The sequence below is a fragment of the Daktulosphaira vitifoliae genome, unplaced genomic scaffold, assembly GCF_025091365.1.
Source record: "Daktulosphaira vitifoliae isolate Bord-2020 unplaced genomic scaffold, ASM2509136v1 Scaffold_5, whole genome shotgun sequence".
Classification (NCBI taxonomy): domain Eukaryota; kingdom Metazoa; phylum Arthropoda; class Insecta; order Hemiptera; family Phylloxeridae; genus Daktulosphaira; species Daktulosphaira vitifoliae.
This window is the reverse complement of record NW_026099576.1, coordinates 13,953,627-13,967,755: the sequence shown is the minus strand read 5'-3', so window position 1 is coordinate 13,967,755 and position 14,129 is coordinate 13,953,627. Positions and strand designations below refer to the sequence as shown.

The 14,129-nt window shown below is 26.2% G+C and overlaps 3 protein-coding genes across 5 annotated transcripts; 2 read left to right on the top strand and 1 right to left on the bottom strand.

The window, feature by feature from the left end:
* Window positions 1-120: 120 nt before the first annotated feature.
* LOC126906948 (uncharacterized) lies at window positions 121-1,903 on the top strand. The gene is made up of 2 exons (XM_050687903.1): window positions 121-1,682; window positions 1,740-1,903. Exons 1-2 carry the CDS (start codon window positions 396-398, stop codon window positions 1,803-1,805), a joined length of 1,353 nt encoding a protein of 450 aa, XP_050543860.1. The 5' UTR covers window positions 121-395; the 3' UTR covers window positions 1,806-1,903.
* Window positions 1,904-3,977: 2,074 nt separating this feature from the next.
* Window positions 3,978-8,595, top strand: LOC126906949 (leucine-rich repeat and WD repeat-containing protein 1-like). 3 transcript variants are annotated; one of them, XM_050687906.1, is made up of 7 exons: window positions 4,007-4,025; window positions 4,090-4,179; window positions 4,242-4,372; window positions 5,882-6,078; window positions 6,946-7,138; window positions 7,816-8,081; window positions 8,144-8,595. In XM_050687906.1, exons 2-7 carry the CDS (start codon window positions 4,105-4,107, stop codon window positions 8,416-8,418), a joined length of 1,137 nt encoding a protein of 378 aa, XP_050543863.1. In that variant the 5' UTR covers window positions 4,007-4,025; window positions 4,090-4,104; the 3' UTR covers window positions 8,419-8,595. The 3 variants fall into 3 exon arrangements, with proteins under 3 accessions (XP_050543864.1, XP_050543861.1, XP_050543863.1); XM_050687907.1 differs by having other exon boundaries at window positions 3,978-4,167; XM_050687904.1 differs by having other exon boundaries at window positions 3,978-4,179.
* LOC126906950 (deoxyuridine 5'-triphosphate nucleotidohydrolase-like) lies at window positions 8,500-9,546 on the bottom strand. The gene is made up of 4 exons (XM_050687908.1): window positions 9,201-9,546; window positions 9,008-9,144; window positions 8,791-8,936; window positions 8,500-8,729 (listed from the first exon to the last, which is right to left on the bottom strand). The coding sequence occupies exons 1-4, from the start codon at window positions 9,332-9,334 to the stop codon at window positions 8,673-8,675; spliced, it is 474 nt and encodes a 157-aa protein (XP_050543865.1). The 5' UTR covers window positions 9,335-9,546; the 3' UTR covers window positions 8,500-8,672.
* Between the last annotated feature and the right edge of the window lie 4,583 nt (window positions 9,547-14,129).

The window sequence follows — 14,129 nt, the reverse complement described above, 5'->3', positions numbered from 1 at the left end:
ACATTGTTTATTATATTTTTAATAATTATATATGATTTAATTTAGAAAAATATTCATGTACTTTATCGGATTCATGTGATATGGAAATCGTAAGTGAAGAAGAGAGACAATTTTCACCAGTAGCAGGTCCGTCGAAAAATAAAAGAGGTAGAAAAGAACTTTTAACTTCTAGATTATCTGCCACTCTTGATAGGTGTAAAATAAGTGATAGGGATGCTGTTCATTTGTTAACTGCATGTTTGGATGCCTTATCATTAGATCCCAGCATATATGTTTTAAACCGATCGTCAATTAAAAGGTCCCGTGAACATTATAGACAAAAAATTGCAGAAAATATTAGTTCTAAATTTCATGAACAAAATTTGAATTTTGTTGTGATCCATTGGGATTCAAAAATGCTTCCAGACCTTACAGGGAAAAAAAAAGTCGATCGCCTCCCTATTATTGCAACCGCCTTAAATTTTGAACAGCTTCTTGGAGTCCCTTATATACCCTCTGGGAAAGGTTTAGAAGTATCATCAGCTGTCTATGACGCTTTAGTCAAATGGTCACTATTGGAAAAAGTACAGGCTTTCACATTTGATACTACGGCCTCTAATACGGGAAGGTTGAATGGGGCGTGTTTTTTGTTAGAGCAACGTCTTGGAAGAGAAATTTTATTCTTAGCATGCCGACACCATATTTATGAACTTGTTTTACAAGGCGTATTTTCAGATACCAAATTATGTCCTTCAACCGGACCAGAAATATTATTATTCAAGAGGTTTCAACAAGAATGGGAAACAATTGATAAAACAAAATTCTCTACATCAATTTCTGATACTTATGTTCATAATATTTTAAAAGATGAAGCCGATGAAATTATTTTATATGCAAAAAGTAAAATTACTGAATATCTCCCCCGAGATGATTATCAAGAGTTTTTAGAACTTGTTATTATATTTTTGGGCGGTGTTCCTCAAAGGGGAAATGCTTTTCGAAAACCGGGTCCTTATCATTTAGCCAGATGGATGGCTAAAGCAATATATTGTTTAAAAATATTTTTGTTTAAAAATCAATTTAAACTAGACAGCAGAGAAGAAACATCATTAAAGGATATTTGTTGTTTTATTGTAAAATGTTACGTTCAAGCTTGGTTTTCATCTCCAAAAGCTATAGAAGCTCCTTTTAATGACATATTATTTCTTAGAAAATTAGAATCTTATAAATTACAAAATAAAAAAATCGCAGACGTGGCATTAAAAAAAATAACTAATCATTTGTGGTATTTAAATCCAGAATGTATTACTTTTTCCTTATTTGACAATCGTATAGACTATAATACAAAACGCAAAATGGCTGAAAAAATTTTAAGTTATAATGATGATGATGATGAAGAAACTAATCTGAATAAAAAGTTAACTCTTACACCAGACGATGTCCCCAATTTTCTTCAAAAAGACCTACCAACTGATTTAATAACTTCCAAATCAATTGAAATGTTTAAGCGGTTTAAAATTCAAACAAATTTTTTAAGCATTGATCCAGCTTATTGGAATTATCAGGAAGACTTCAAAACAGGTAGAGAAATAATCAAATCATTGAAAATAGTTAACGACACAGCTGAGAGAGGAGTCAAGCTAATGGAAGAATATAATGATAAATTTACTAAAGACGAAGAACAAAAACAATTTTTATTGCAGGTAAATTTAACAATTTTTATTTTTAACTTAACTTAATTATATCGTTTAAATTTTTAGACCGTCCAAGACTATCAAAAAAAATATCCAAAATGTGATAGAGAAACATTAAAAAAAATATATTAAAAGACAAATACTAGTTCCATGTAGATAAATGTGCTATGAATTTTGTAATAATTATGTGTTGATAGAATGGATTATACATTTTTTTTATTTAATCTTAGTTAATATTCATGAAATTATTATATAGTTATTTTATACAATTTTTTACTTAGCTTTTTTTTTTAATATTAATTTTATAAAAAAAGATTACATGAAAATTTAATGAAATTTCAACCACTCAGTAAAAATATTAAAATATTTAAAAAAATATATTTATGTTAAATTTTGAAAAATTTTTATGTTAAGTTATTTTTCTCAAAATATAATGAATTTATGAAAAATATTGTAATTACCTTTTTTGTAGGCAATAATAAGTTCTATAATTAATATTCTATTCATTTCAGCGCTAAGTGTAATAGTTGTCAAGTTAAACACAAAAAAAGCAAAAACAACCATCAAGTGCCATATTTCAACCCTAATGCGGCACCAGAAGGGGTTGAATAAAAACTTCCAAATTTTACCTACATTCCATTTTAAAAGTATTTAACCAATCTAGAGGGTACTGTCTTAAAAAAATTGAGTTTGAAAAATAAGGACCACCCTAATCTACATATTCGTATCGAAGCGTTTCTTATGATAGTGATTTTAATCACTGTCAAATATCATCTATACTTGTCCCATCTATGCCTTGTCTACACTGTGCCTCGACACCACTGTGCTACCGTTTTTTTTTATTATTTTTTATTTGAGATAATAATAATATTCTGTTGCCTGTTGCCACTCTTAGCTCTCATCGAACCTATTTTATTCAACAATACGTCAAAAGATCACAAATCATATTTAGTCGAAGACATTACCCTCAAAATTTAAAATAAATTTCTCTTCTTTTTTGTAAATGGGGGAAATCTCCAAAAAAAATGACAAATTTAAAAATCGCTAATTTTCAACATTTTTGGAATTTCTTTTACTTAAAACTGCCATAATTATTTAAAAAATAGATAAATAGAAACAATTTTTTTTATAAATATATTTACTAATCATTTTCTATATATTTTTTTAAATCTGACCCTTCACCTGCTCACAAAGGAGATTCAAAATGATAACTCTTTCACAAAAAATTAACTTTTGAAAATGTTTCGGAAATACTGACAATATTATATGTATCTTAAATTAAAGCTTATGAAATATACTTTAATATAAAAAAAAATTTCAAACTATAGATTGTCTTCATGATGAAAATAGCTATCGTATTGAAAAATATGTTAATTTTATGTTAAAATTCTCGGCTTTTTCAAAAATTAGTAATAGTATCAAAATTACAAATTATAGAAAATGTCTAATTTCAGATTTGAAAACATTGCAAAAAGTTGATTAGAAAATATATTTTTGATTTCGATGAAAGTTCCTTGTAGACCAATATATTTATTCATAAGTAAAAAAAAATTTTTTGCCTTATGAACTTATAACTTATGAACTTAAGACTCAATTTAGGCTTCTTAACATATCTATAATTAAAATTGCCTTCCCTAAAATTTATAAGCATAGTTTTAAATAAGTATGCCAGTTAATATAAGTAACCGATTAACCTCACCGTCAACTGTTTCTTTAAGAAACTAACAAAATCAGTTATTTTATATTTGATTATCAATGTATCGTAGTATCATTTATTAGCGGCTTATTTAAATTTATAAAAGCATTGTTATTATTGACGGGTGATAGGTTTTAAATTTTAATTTTACTGTGTTCATTTCTACTATGAAAATGTGTGATCTAAAATACATTGAACTATTGCTAAAAGTAATCTTATATGATAGAATACAAATACCTAGCTTTAATATAAAACTTCTACTATGCTATAATTTCTATTTTAAGACAATAAGTTAATACCTGCTTATATAGATCTCTTATCGTATCATTAATTAGATAACTGATAATAGTTCAAAGTTAATAATCAAAATAACGATATCACCGTTGGCCTCGCTATTGGTATAAATTTAATTTCAATATTTAGCTTCAAAACAATAAAACAAATACTCCATACTTCAATCTTTAAAAATTCACTTAATAAATAAAAATGTATAAACAAAATTGAATAACTTTTATAGTTTTTTAATGAGTAAATTATTTATACTTAAAAATTCATATCATTATCTTTAACTAATGATAAAAAAAAGCGGGAGAATAATATCAACATTTGGTTGTAATTATGTAAATAAACAGCAAAAAATTTTAGATTTATAGAAAGTATATCATTGATCTTTTTTTTTTTATTTCTGAAGTTTTTTGATAAATAAATATTATAATTTAGTGATATTCCTGTACAATGGATTTTAAACCAAAACATTTTTTAAGATGTCACTCTAAAACAGATAAAGATTCTGCTGACGTATCTACTCAAGTAGCAATATATAAAAAATAAAAAATTATATACCATGTTTAATTGTATTTGTAATATTTTAGGTGTGGCAAGCAATTTTTGAACCTAATATTGATTCGAAAGGTTCCTTTCTAGTTGCTACATGTGGAGGAAATAAGGTTTGTGTAATTGATGTGAGAAGTGGAGTAGTTCAGTATAGATACTCGTATTCAAAGTAATTAATATTATCAAACTCTATTTTTATTTTAATCAATAAATATTACTACATAATTTAATGTATATTTTCAAGGCTTCTATTACATTTATTATTAGCCTACTTTAGTATATTAATTTCTAGTGTAGTTAAGTAAATTTTGAAATAAAACTTTTGAATCTAGTAATTGTATATGTATATTAATAATTATATTAAGTATAGATTGGGATTGAAATTCGGTACTTTTTATTCTTGCAAAACAAAAGTAATAAAATTATAATTTATTTGAGAAACATAGATAAACATCTTTGGGGAATGTAATATTTTTGAAAGAAAAACTTTTAATATTTGTTAATACAATATTAAACTAAACATTTTTTTGTAAATAATGCAAGGTGTTTCTTTTAACACTAGCCACTTAATTTCTTTTTAATAGATCATTTTTTGAGTAATAATTTTTGGTATTTTTTAGTTAGTTCTTATGTATTTCATAATTTATCAATTACTAAAATTACTTGTTTAATTCATATCTTATAAGAGTATCAAATAAATGTTTTTAGATGTCAATAAATATAATAACTAGTTACTAAAATCAAAAATGTTCCATTTATAAAAATGAGAGATTGATACAATTTTCATACCAATACATCAAAAGTTATAAACTTTTTATATATCTAAGTAGTAGGAGTGAGACTGAAAACTTCTAAGATAATGGATCAAAAGCTGTTTTTGAATAATTATTTTCTTAATTAGATCATTTTTATTTTAATATCTAGTTAAATATGTATGTTGCTATTTTAAAAAATAATGTTGGTACCCTTATAAGCTATAAAGAAGAGTTTAAAAAGTATTTTAATAATTGATATAAAGTAATATATAATTATTAGCTTACATTAAATTAGTAACGTACACAAAAATTAAATTTTGGGGTTTTTTTTTTTAAATTTAAAGAAAATTAGATGTGACACTGCCCATATTGTTCGCTCACAAAAATTCCTGTTTTCATTTACTTTATATTGGAAATATTTATAGTATGATCTTTTTTATTGTTATTACTTATTGTTTATTGTCCAAACTTGTCACTTAGCTTATAAATTTTGAGGGGGTTTCAACCCCCCCCCCCTTAGTGTACGCCAGTGCATTAAATAATCATCTTGTATATTCTGATTAAATAAATTTTCTATAATAATGATTTTGTATGTTGTTTTAGTACAAAAATTAAGGTGAAATGGGGTAACTTTAAATAAATAGACTGATTGTATATTCATTTTTTGTTGGAAAATATTAAAAAAAATTTATTAAATAATTTAATTAAAATTTTTAATTATTAAAAAGTTCAATTTTTGAAGAAATAAAAAAAAAATTGTTTTTGCCCCCCGCAAAAATTTTAATTTATTAAGAAATTTATTTGTATTATTATAAAAAAATAATTTTAGGGTGGGATAAAAATGAAATTGTTAGCTTCATAAATTTCATTCTAGATGGGTCTTTAATGTACTAATAAATATTAATTACTATGTTTTTTTTCAGAGGTTTACTTTACACTCTATCATGGTGTATGTCATGTCAACCTAATAAAATACTAGCAACTTCAGGGACCTATAGTAGTATAGTTTTTATTGATTTATCATCTAAATCAGCATATCTTACATACGATCTTACTCAAAGAAATAAAAAAATTTTTGTTAGTTCTATATTATTCCATCCTTATGAAAAAAAATTGTTTTGTAAGTAAATTAAAATGTATTAGTTAGATATTACAAACACTATAACTAAAAAAAAAAAAATGCAAATATCTTATCAATAAAAAATTCATCATAATTATTTCTATAGAATAATAATAAAATTTGTAAATCCTTCTTTTACAAAAACTATTATTAGTTTAGATACCACTATAAACATGGATCATTGATTGTATACATTTTGAGTGATCAGCTCTAAGTATTTTTTAATACATATAGTAAATTCTAAATAAGTAGGTAGGTCTCAATAATATTTTTTCTTAACCTAACATTTAAGTTGACCAATAAAATAGCCAGACTTATTGTTTTTACTTGAAGTCAATATAGTAGTTAGTTTTGTTTAAAATCAAGTCTTAGTCTAAATATTTAAATATCCCATTTAAATAGAAAAAAATTGAAAATACATTGAAGAACTAAATTTGTAGATTGTATAATCTTGAGAACATTTTACAAATTAATCAATAATAACACAAAAATCTTTTTTATGAGTTATAATATTTTTAAATATTAAAATCTTTAAATTGTTCTTCTAAAAAAATTTAGTTTTTAAACTTATAACTCAACTTTAAATTGAACCATTGAATATCAACAATCTACTTTTTGGTTGATTGGTAAATATTATGTCTGCTAGATTTAAAGATATGTAATTATTCAAATAAAATATATGTAACAAAATCATTATAATTTATTATTCATATAAAAATATATGCCATAATTTGTCTTATTGTTACTAACACAATTGGTATGTGTATCGAAATTTAGTTTTACAATTTATCATAATTATATAAACATATATATTGATGACAACATAAAAATATTTTGTATAAATTAATTGTATTATACATTTTTTAGGTGCTTTAAATATTGGAAACATTCATGTACTTGGATTCGATGTAATTAACTCTCAAGTTGTAAATATTGAACAACTAAATATAATAGAAACAGAAAAGGAAATTTTTGGGTTAACATGTTGTGAAAAGAATAATTATTTATTAATCTCTACAAACAAAAGTCTGTTGGGTGTAACAATGAATAAAATACTTGAGTATGATAGAATAAAAAATTTAAAAATTTTTACATTATTTAAAATATTGAAAAATCCCTCATGTGATAATATAATAGATAGTTTTATTGAATTGCAATAAAACTCTACTTTTAGAAAACATTTTTGCAAAATATCGTATATTTTTTTTCTTTGATATTATATAGATATAAAACAGACTATTATTTATACTCAGTATTTATCATTTTTTTAATACATTTAATTATTTGTATAATATGAATGATATTAACTATAATTAGAAAAAGATTTGCCAATTTGAAAATCATATATTTTTCCAGTGCTTCATTTTTAATTACATAGTATTTGGAATAATCTTATCTTATAGAATAATATAAGAATCTATGAAACATATTACTTCATAAGCAAAATTAAGCTTACTGATATGTAACATTATTCAGGGCAATTCCTATTTTAGACCATTATATATTTTATTTTAATCTTAAGTGTAAATTTTGAATACTTTACTAAAATTAATCTGTAATTAATTTTTTAAACTTATACTAAATATCACTATTGATTCTATAATATCAATGAAATGATAATATAGAGAAATATATATTCAAGAATGATTTTAAATGTAATTTTAGAATAAATTTTTTTTTAATTTAAACTTTTTTGTAGCTTTATCATTAAGATAATTATTAATAATTTATTTGTAGACATAGTCTAAAAACAATTGTTTTTGAACTTCCATCAAATCCTAACGAGTTGTATAAAAACCAATATGAAAAAGTAATAGATTCTGTTGAAGTGATTAGTGGTAGTTGGATAATTACTAAAGTTGCATTACACGGTGTCATGTATATTTTTAATCTTGAGAGTGCATTATCAAAAATTAACAATGATAAATGTATTATTGAGCCAACATATGTGTTAAATTGGAGTGATTCAGATAACTATTTCATGAGTTGTGGTGTTGGTTTAGGTAATATCATAAAATTATAATTTATCCTTTTTTTTATTTACTTTTATTTACTTTCAATATAGATGGAAAAATTGTTGCATGTGGTGATGATAAAGGAGCTATATGGATTTATGATCTAAAAGACTTGAACTTTAAAACTAATAATAAAAAAGAAGTAATTGATCCTTGCAAGATTTTAAGGTGGCCAAAACCTCATGACAATTATTTGAAAAAAAAGAAAAAACTTGAAGTGGATGTATATGATATAGTAGTTGCTAAAAGTGCAATACATTCTAGTGGTAATTACCTCGTTGCTGTCACAAATAACAATTTTGTTTGTATATACTCTAAAGCATAAATAATTATAATTTTTTTTGTAAATACATTATTTTTGTAAACTCAATAAATAAAACATTTTTTTAAAAAACTAAAAAACAGGTACATATTTTTTGCATTTATTTTTTTCTCATAAAATTACATAGGAGATAAATTACAAACAAAATTATATTTTCAGATAAAAAAAAAAAAAAGACAATCTTAGTCAAAAATTATAAATCATATGACAAATAGAAGCTTGTACATAAATGTATGATAAAAATGAAAACCATAACTTCATTGGGTTCCAGTTGATCCAAAACCACCTACTCCTCGTTCTGTATCGTCCAAAGTCTGCAATGAATAAAATATGAATACATTATAAGTAGAAAATCATATTTAGTTTAGTTCATACATCTAATTCCATCAATTCAGGGTAAGATATTTTTTCACAAATTAATTGAGCAATTCTATCGCCTGGTTGTATATTGAAATCTTCATCAGAATGATTGAATAGTACAACACCTACATTTCCTCTATAGTCTTCATCAATAACACCGGCTTTAAATGGTAAAGAAATATTTTTCATTCTTAATAAAAATAATAACAAAGTTAATCTATGATAATCATACCTCCAACATCAATAAAATTCTTCCATGCTAAACCTGACCTAGGAGCAATACGTCCATAGGTACCATGTGGAACTTTAATTTGAATATCTGTTTTAACCAACTCTTTTCCATGAGCTTTAATAGTATAAGCATAAGCACTGAAATATTAGAAACATGTTACCGATGTTACAAACTTGATTGTTATTTATGTTACCTCTTTAAGTCATATCCAGCAGCTAACTTGCTGCCTTTGGAAGGTGGTAAGGCGTGTTCAGTTAATTTTGAAAAAGCCAGCACACAATCATTAAGTTCGTTTGCTAACCTAGGTTTTTTGATAGGGCTAGGCATTTTTACTAGTTTACTAAAATACTTATAAATTGTAAAAAATATAATTAGATAAAATAAATAACGTTAAAAATAAAATAATATTAACTAAATCAGAAAGCATACAAATTAACTGTAACAGACTAGTACGGAAAAGATCAAAATCACAGCAGCACTTTCAGTCAGCGTGTGAAAAAAATAACCTACTAATAGTAAGCTGGAAATAATTGATATTAACTGAAAAATAAAGAACTACCGCGTTTTTTAAACATTAACCTAATAGATTATCTTATACAACTGAAAATTTCGCGCCAAAATATATCAAGCCACCAGACTAGTAAACAGTGCATACAATGATGTTTTTTCTTGACTTTTATCAGTTAGCCAACCTACAACATTTGTAACATACAGTATGATCTTAATACAAATAAAAATTGTCTTAATAAAATATAGTATATTGTATTAATTGTAATATTATTACAATTAATATATTGTAATATTATTACAATTAATATACATCAATATTTACTTTACATGATTATAAAAAGAGCACTATGAGGAAATTAAGAACGTCTATAGGTTAAAATTGTTATTGACGTAAATATTTTAAGCTAAGGTTAAAATTTTTTATTATACATTTTCCTTACACCGATTCGTTAAAAACTGTCAAGTACATGTATGGAATATTCGTATAATTTTTTGAGTGTATATTACGTTATTTATGACATTATACATAATATGTGATAATGTACATGGATATTTTTTAATAGAGGCGTTCTCTCTTGTCGAATTCTAATTTACATCAATGTAGTCCATTTGTTAGTTTGTGAATTAATGAATTTGAATAACTTTATATCTATTGCGCCTAAATTTCACAAGAGCCATCAAAATGGTTCTCATAAAATAAATAGAGTCCGCGTAATGTAAATTGAACTTTGATGAGACTAACTTTGAGAAAGAAATATATTTCTTTTTCATGGACCAGTATCACCGTTATTATTTACGTGTCATGGCCAAGAGTTTTTTTTTAGAAATATCCGTTATATCAGCTAAAAGTGTGTAAGTATTCGTTTACGAATTTAGGCGTCTGTAACCCAACTCGAAAAGGTATATTCATATAATAGAGGATATGTATGATGGCATTCGTACCATGGTAAAAAGTATGGGTAGAGCAACAGAAGATTTTAGGGTAGGAGAAGGAGTGCTTTAAGAAGATTCTGCTTTTAAGTATTTAGGGTCAGTTGTGCAAAAGAACGGTAGTATTGACGAGGATTTATGACATAAAATTAAGTGCGTGTGTTATGCGATAAGGCAATTTCAATGAGGCTGAAAGGTAAGTTCTATAATACTGTAGTGAGACTAACTAATGGTTCAGAGTGTTGGGCGGTTGGCAAGAATGTAGATCAGAGATGAGAATGCTTAGATAGATGAGTGGAGTGTGACTAGAGAATATAAAATAAGGAACGAGCATATAAGAGGGGGTATAGCTGTAGCGTCAATCGTGGATAAGATGTGAGAAAATAGACCTAGATGGTTTGGTCATGTTATGAAGAGAGAGGAATCGGAAGTTGTGAGAACAGTAATGGAAATGAATGTTGAAGGAAGAAGAGGTAGAGAAAATCCAAAAAAGAGATGGAGGTATGTATTGAATGCAATACGAGGATGGCTGATGTGTGAGATCATGTCAAATGGAAGTTTTGGATAAGAGTAGTCGACCCTAAGTAGTTGGGATAAAGAAAGAAAGAAGACAGATCGATTATATGGGTAACGTAATCACCAGTCATAACCTCTGAATTACACATATTAAAATGAATAATGTAAATTTCTCTGTGGATAGGGGATAAGAATACTTCCACTGCCAGTCGTAAGAGACGACTAATGAGATTTCGTCAGGTCGACAGCCGGCGTAAAAATTTTTGTCAAATAGTATGAAGTGTCCTGAATAAAACTTAGGCCAACCCCAAGTAGTTGAGATTAAGGCGAGGAAGAAGAAGAAGAAAATGAATAATGTGAAAGTCTGTGAGTAGATGAAATATAAGCAGATATGTACAACGTTTATCCGACTCAATGCGCCTTTATAAAGCATGTCCTAGTTTAATTGTTGCACACAAATAAAATCTATAGTTCAAATAATATTTTATAAAATTATTTCTGCTTTCATAAAAGTTTTAAAAAATACTAGATATGATTTATAATATAAACCGTATCAATAAAATACATTTTTAAAATTCAAATAACTATATTAACAGTAAATTTAACAAATTTAAATCCAGAGTTTACAAGGTCTGAACGCTATTTACCATTCATCACAAATTAATTAATTGAAACGTTTAAATAATTCATAGAAAATATGGTAAACATTTATACGGGCAATGCCTGATTACTGTGTAAGATACATTTAAATTAGTCGTAAACTAAAACACATTAGATTTACGAATTAATATTTATATAATAGTTCTACTTATATATTTAATACTACTTAACGTTCTTGTTAGAAATGTTCAAATCCCATGATATGATTTGTTGAAAAGAGGCGGTGGTCAAGATGTGCTCAATCGAATATAATACGATGATAAGCACTCTGCTGATCGAGGACTGTGTATAATATGTTATTGTAAATACTATATTGACCTAAAAGGGCCAAGCGCCTTGTCACCACTGGCTGCAGTTCATTGTGAAGACCGCGAAATCGTCTTCTGGGCAATTTTATTTTACTGAAAGAAATAATCGGTCTGTGTGTATATACGTGTATTGTGTAAATTTACCAGATAGTAGTGAGATTAAAAAAAAAAATGGTTTTGAGGAGAAAATTTAAAAATACCCATTCATGGTTGTCTCCGTTGTATCGTATTATTAATATGTACACATGTATTTTAGGTTATTTTACACTTTTCTACCCAAGAAATTATCGTTTTTTCCGATCTCTTCGACCGGTCTATTTATCTTACCATGGGACTTTATTCTCGGCACTGTCCAACAGCGGTAGCACTCTTTGTAAGTGTAAACTTCACCAGACTATTATGTGTATTTTAATCCGGGATGTGTTAGACGTGTCAAAACTAATACCTTATACATTGCTTATCTGTTATGATGTTGAACATCATAGACCGAAGCCATCGATAAACTGGTATACGACTAAATACAACACGTCAATCGTAATAAATCTCTAGTAATATACTAGGTATTATTAGACACTGTTCTCTAATTATATAGAAGTAAATCGCATTCAATTAATTAAGGCAACAATGAATCTAAGTTAAGAGAATCTGAACTGGATAAAATTCTCTATGAATGTTATGTCAAATTCTTGTGCGAAGTATAATGTTAGAAATAATGAAAAATAATATAAAAGTCTACTATCGTTATTACAATGTCAAGGAAAAAAATATTTTGGAAAAAAAATTGTTCATTAACGAAACCTTTTCACTATAAATTTTTTAGTATAACTCCTAAAATTTATTTTGATACTGTTACAGGTTAGATATAGATACTGCCATTAAATTCTACACTCGTATATATGTCAAACTATTTTTTTACTGAAGAAGTTTATATAACTTTCCAACAAACAATATCATGAACCCAAACCTAATCCACTACATTAAATACTTTAAAAAAATCTATGCAGTTAAGTAGACGATCACATCATGTGTACAAGAAAAACAACACATCTAGTCATTTCAGCGTTTTTAAAATTAGACCAAAACCAGAACATCAAAGAGTTATTTATTTATGTTGACAATGTTATCCCAACCTAAGCATTATGCAATGCAAATAGAGTGGGCAACGCGCGATGTAAAGGTGTTTACAAAGTATTTTACTTTTTCAGCAATTTCAATGTACAGCCGTGAATTAAACCTAAATAAATAAATCGAATAACATACTAATGTGTATTATTATGTAGGTCAGTGGAGTATAATTTCACTTCTGTAAATTGTTGATTGTTGATAATATGTATCCGTGTTTCTCATGAATNTGTTGATAATATGTATCCGTGTTTCTCATGAATAAATCTATTTTGTGAATAAAAACCAGTCGAGCTTTTTTACGCAGCGAATTAAAGCTCTTACATATGTTATATCTAAAAAACCTTAACTTATGTGAATAAACAAAAACAAAGAAAATTAGTTTTATATAAGAATTAAGATCCTTACTACAAAATTCATCTGATATATTAAAGACAGTAGCGTAATGTAAATTTCACTTTAAGGTTGATAAACATAAAAACTTTTCCATCACTCTTAACATATGAAAAGATATTTCATTTTCATTTCATAAATTATAACTGTCGAGAGCGAGGAAATCCGACACCCAGAACTCCTTCATATAATTTGTACTAGTTTTATTTTTTTAAATGTATTTTTCAATTAAATAATAATGAGTATTGATGAGCGTAAATATTAATATAAGTTTATTTAGTTTCTATAACGCACATTTTTAAGTGCTCGATAGTTATATAATTTAGGATACTAAAAAAACAAATTTATCAGTATGACTGTGGTCGTCATGAGTTTTAATAAAATTATAAAGTACAATGCTATTATACAGTCATGTTAAAAACTGTGGAGCTTCAATAATTTGTCGGTTTATGAATAAAATACACGTATTAAACGTGTTTCGTGCTATGGTATTTACAGCTTCTACACTTATTGTCTACTAAGGGCGCATGAGATAAATTCGATTAAAATCTAAAACACACATAACAACATTGATGCTGTTTGTTATTTTTTGTCGGCAACTTTTCATTCAATGTGCCAGTGTCCCACACGGGAAGATGTGTTATTCACATTGTGATGACAACGGAATGTGTGTGTGTGTGTGT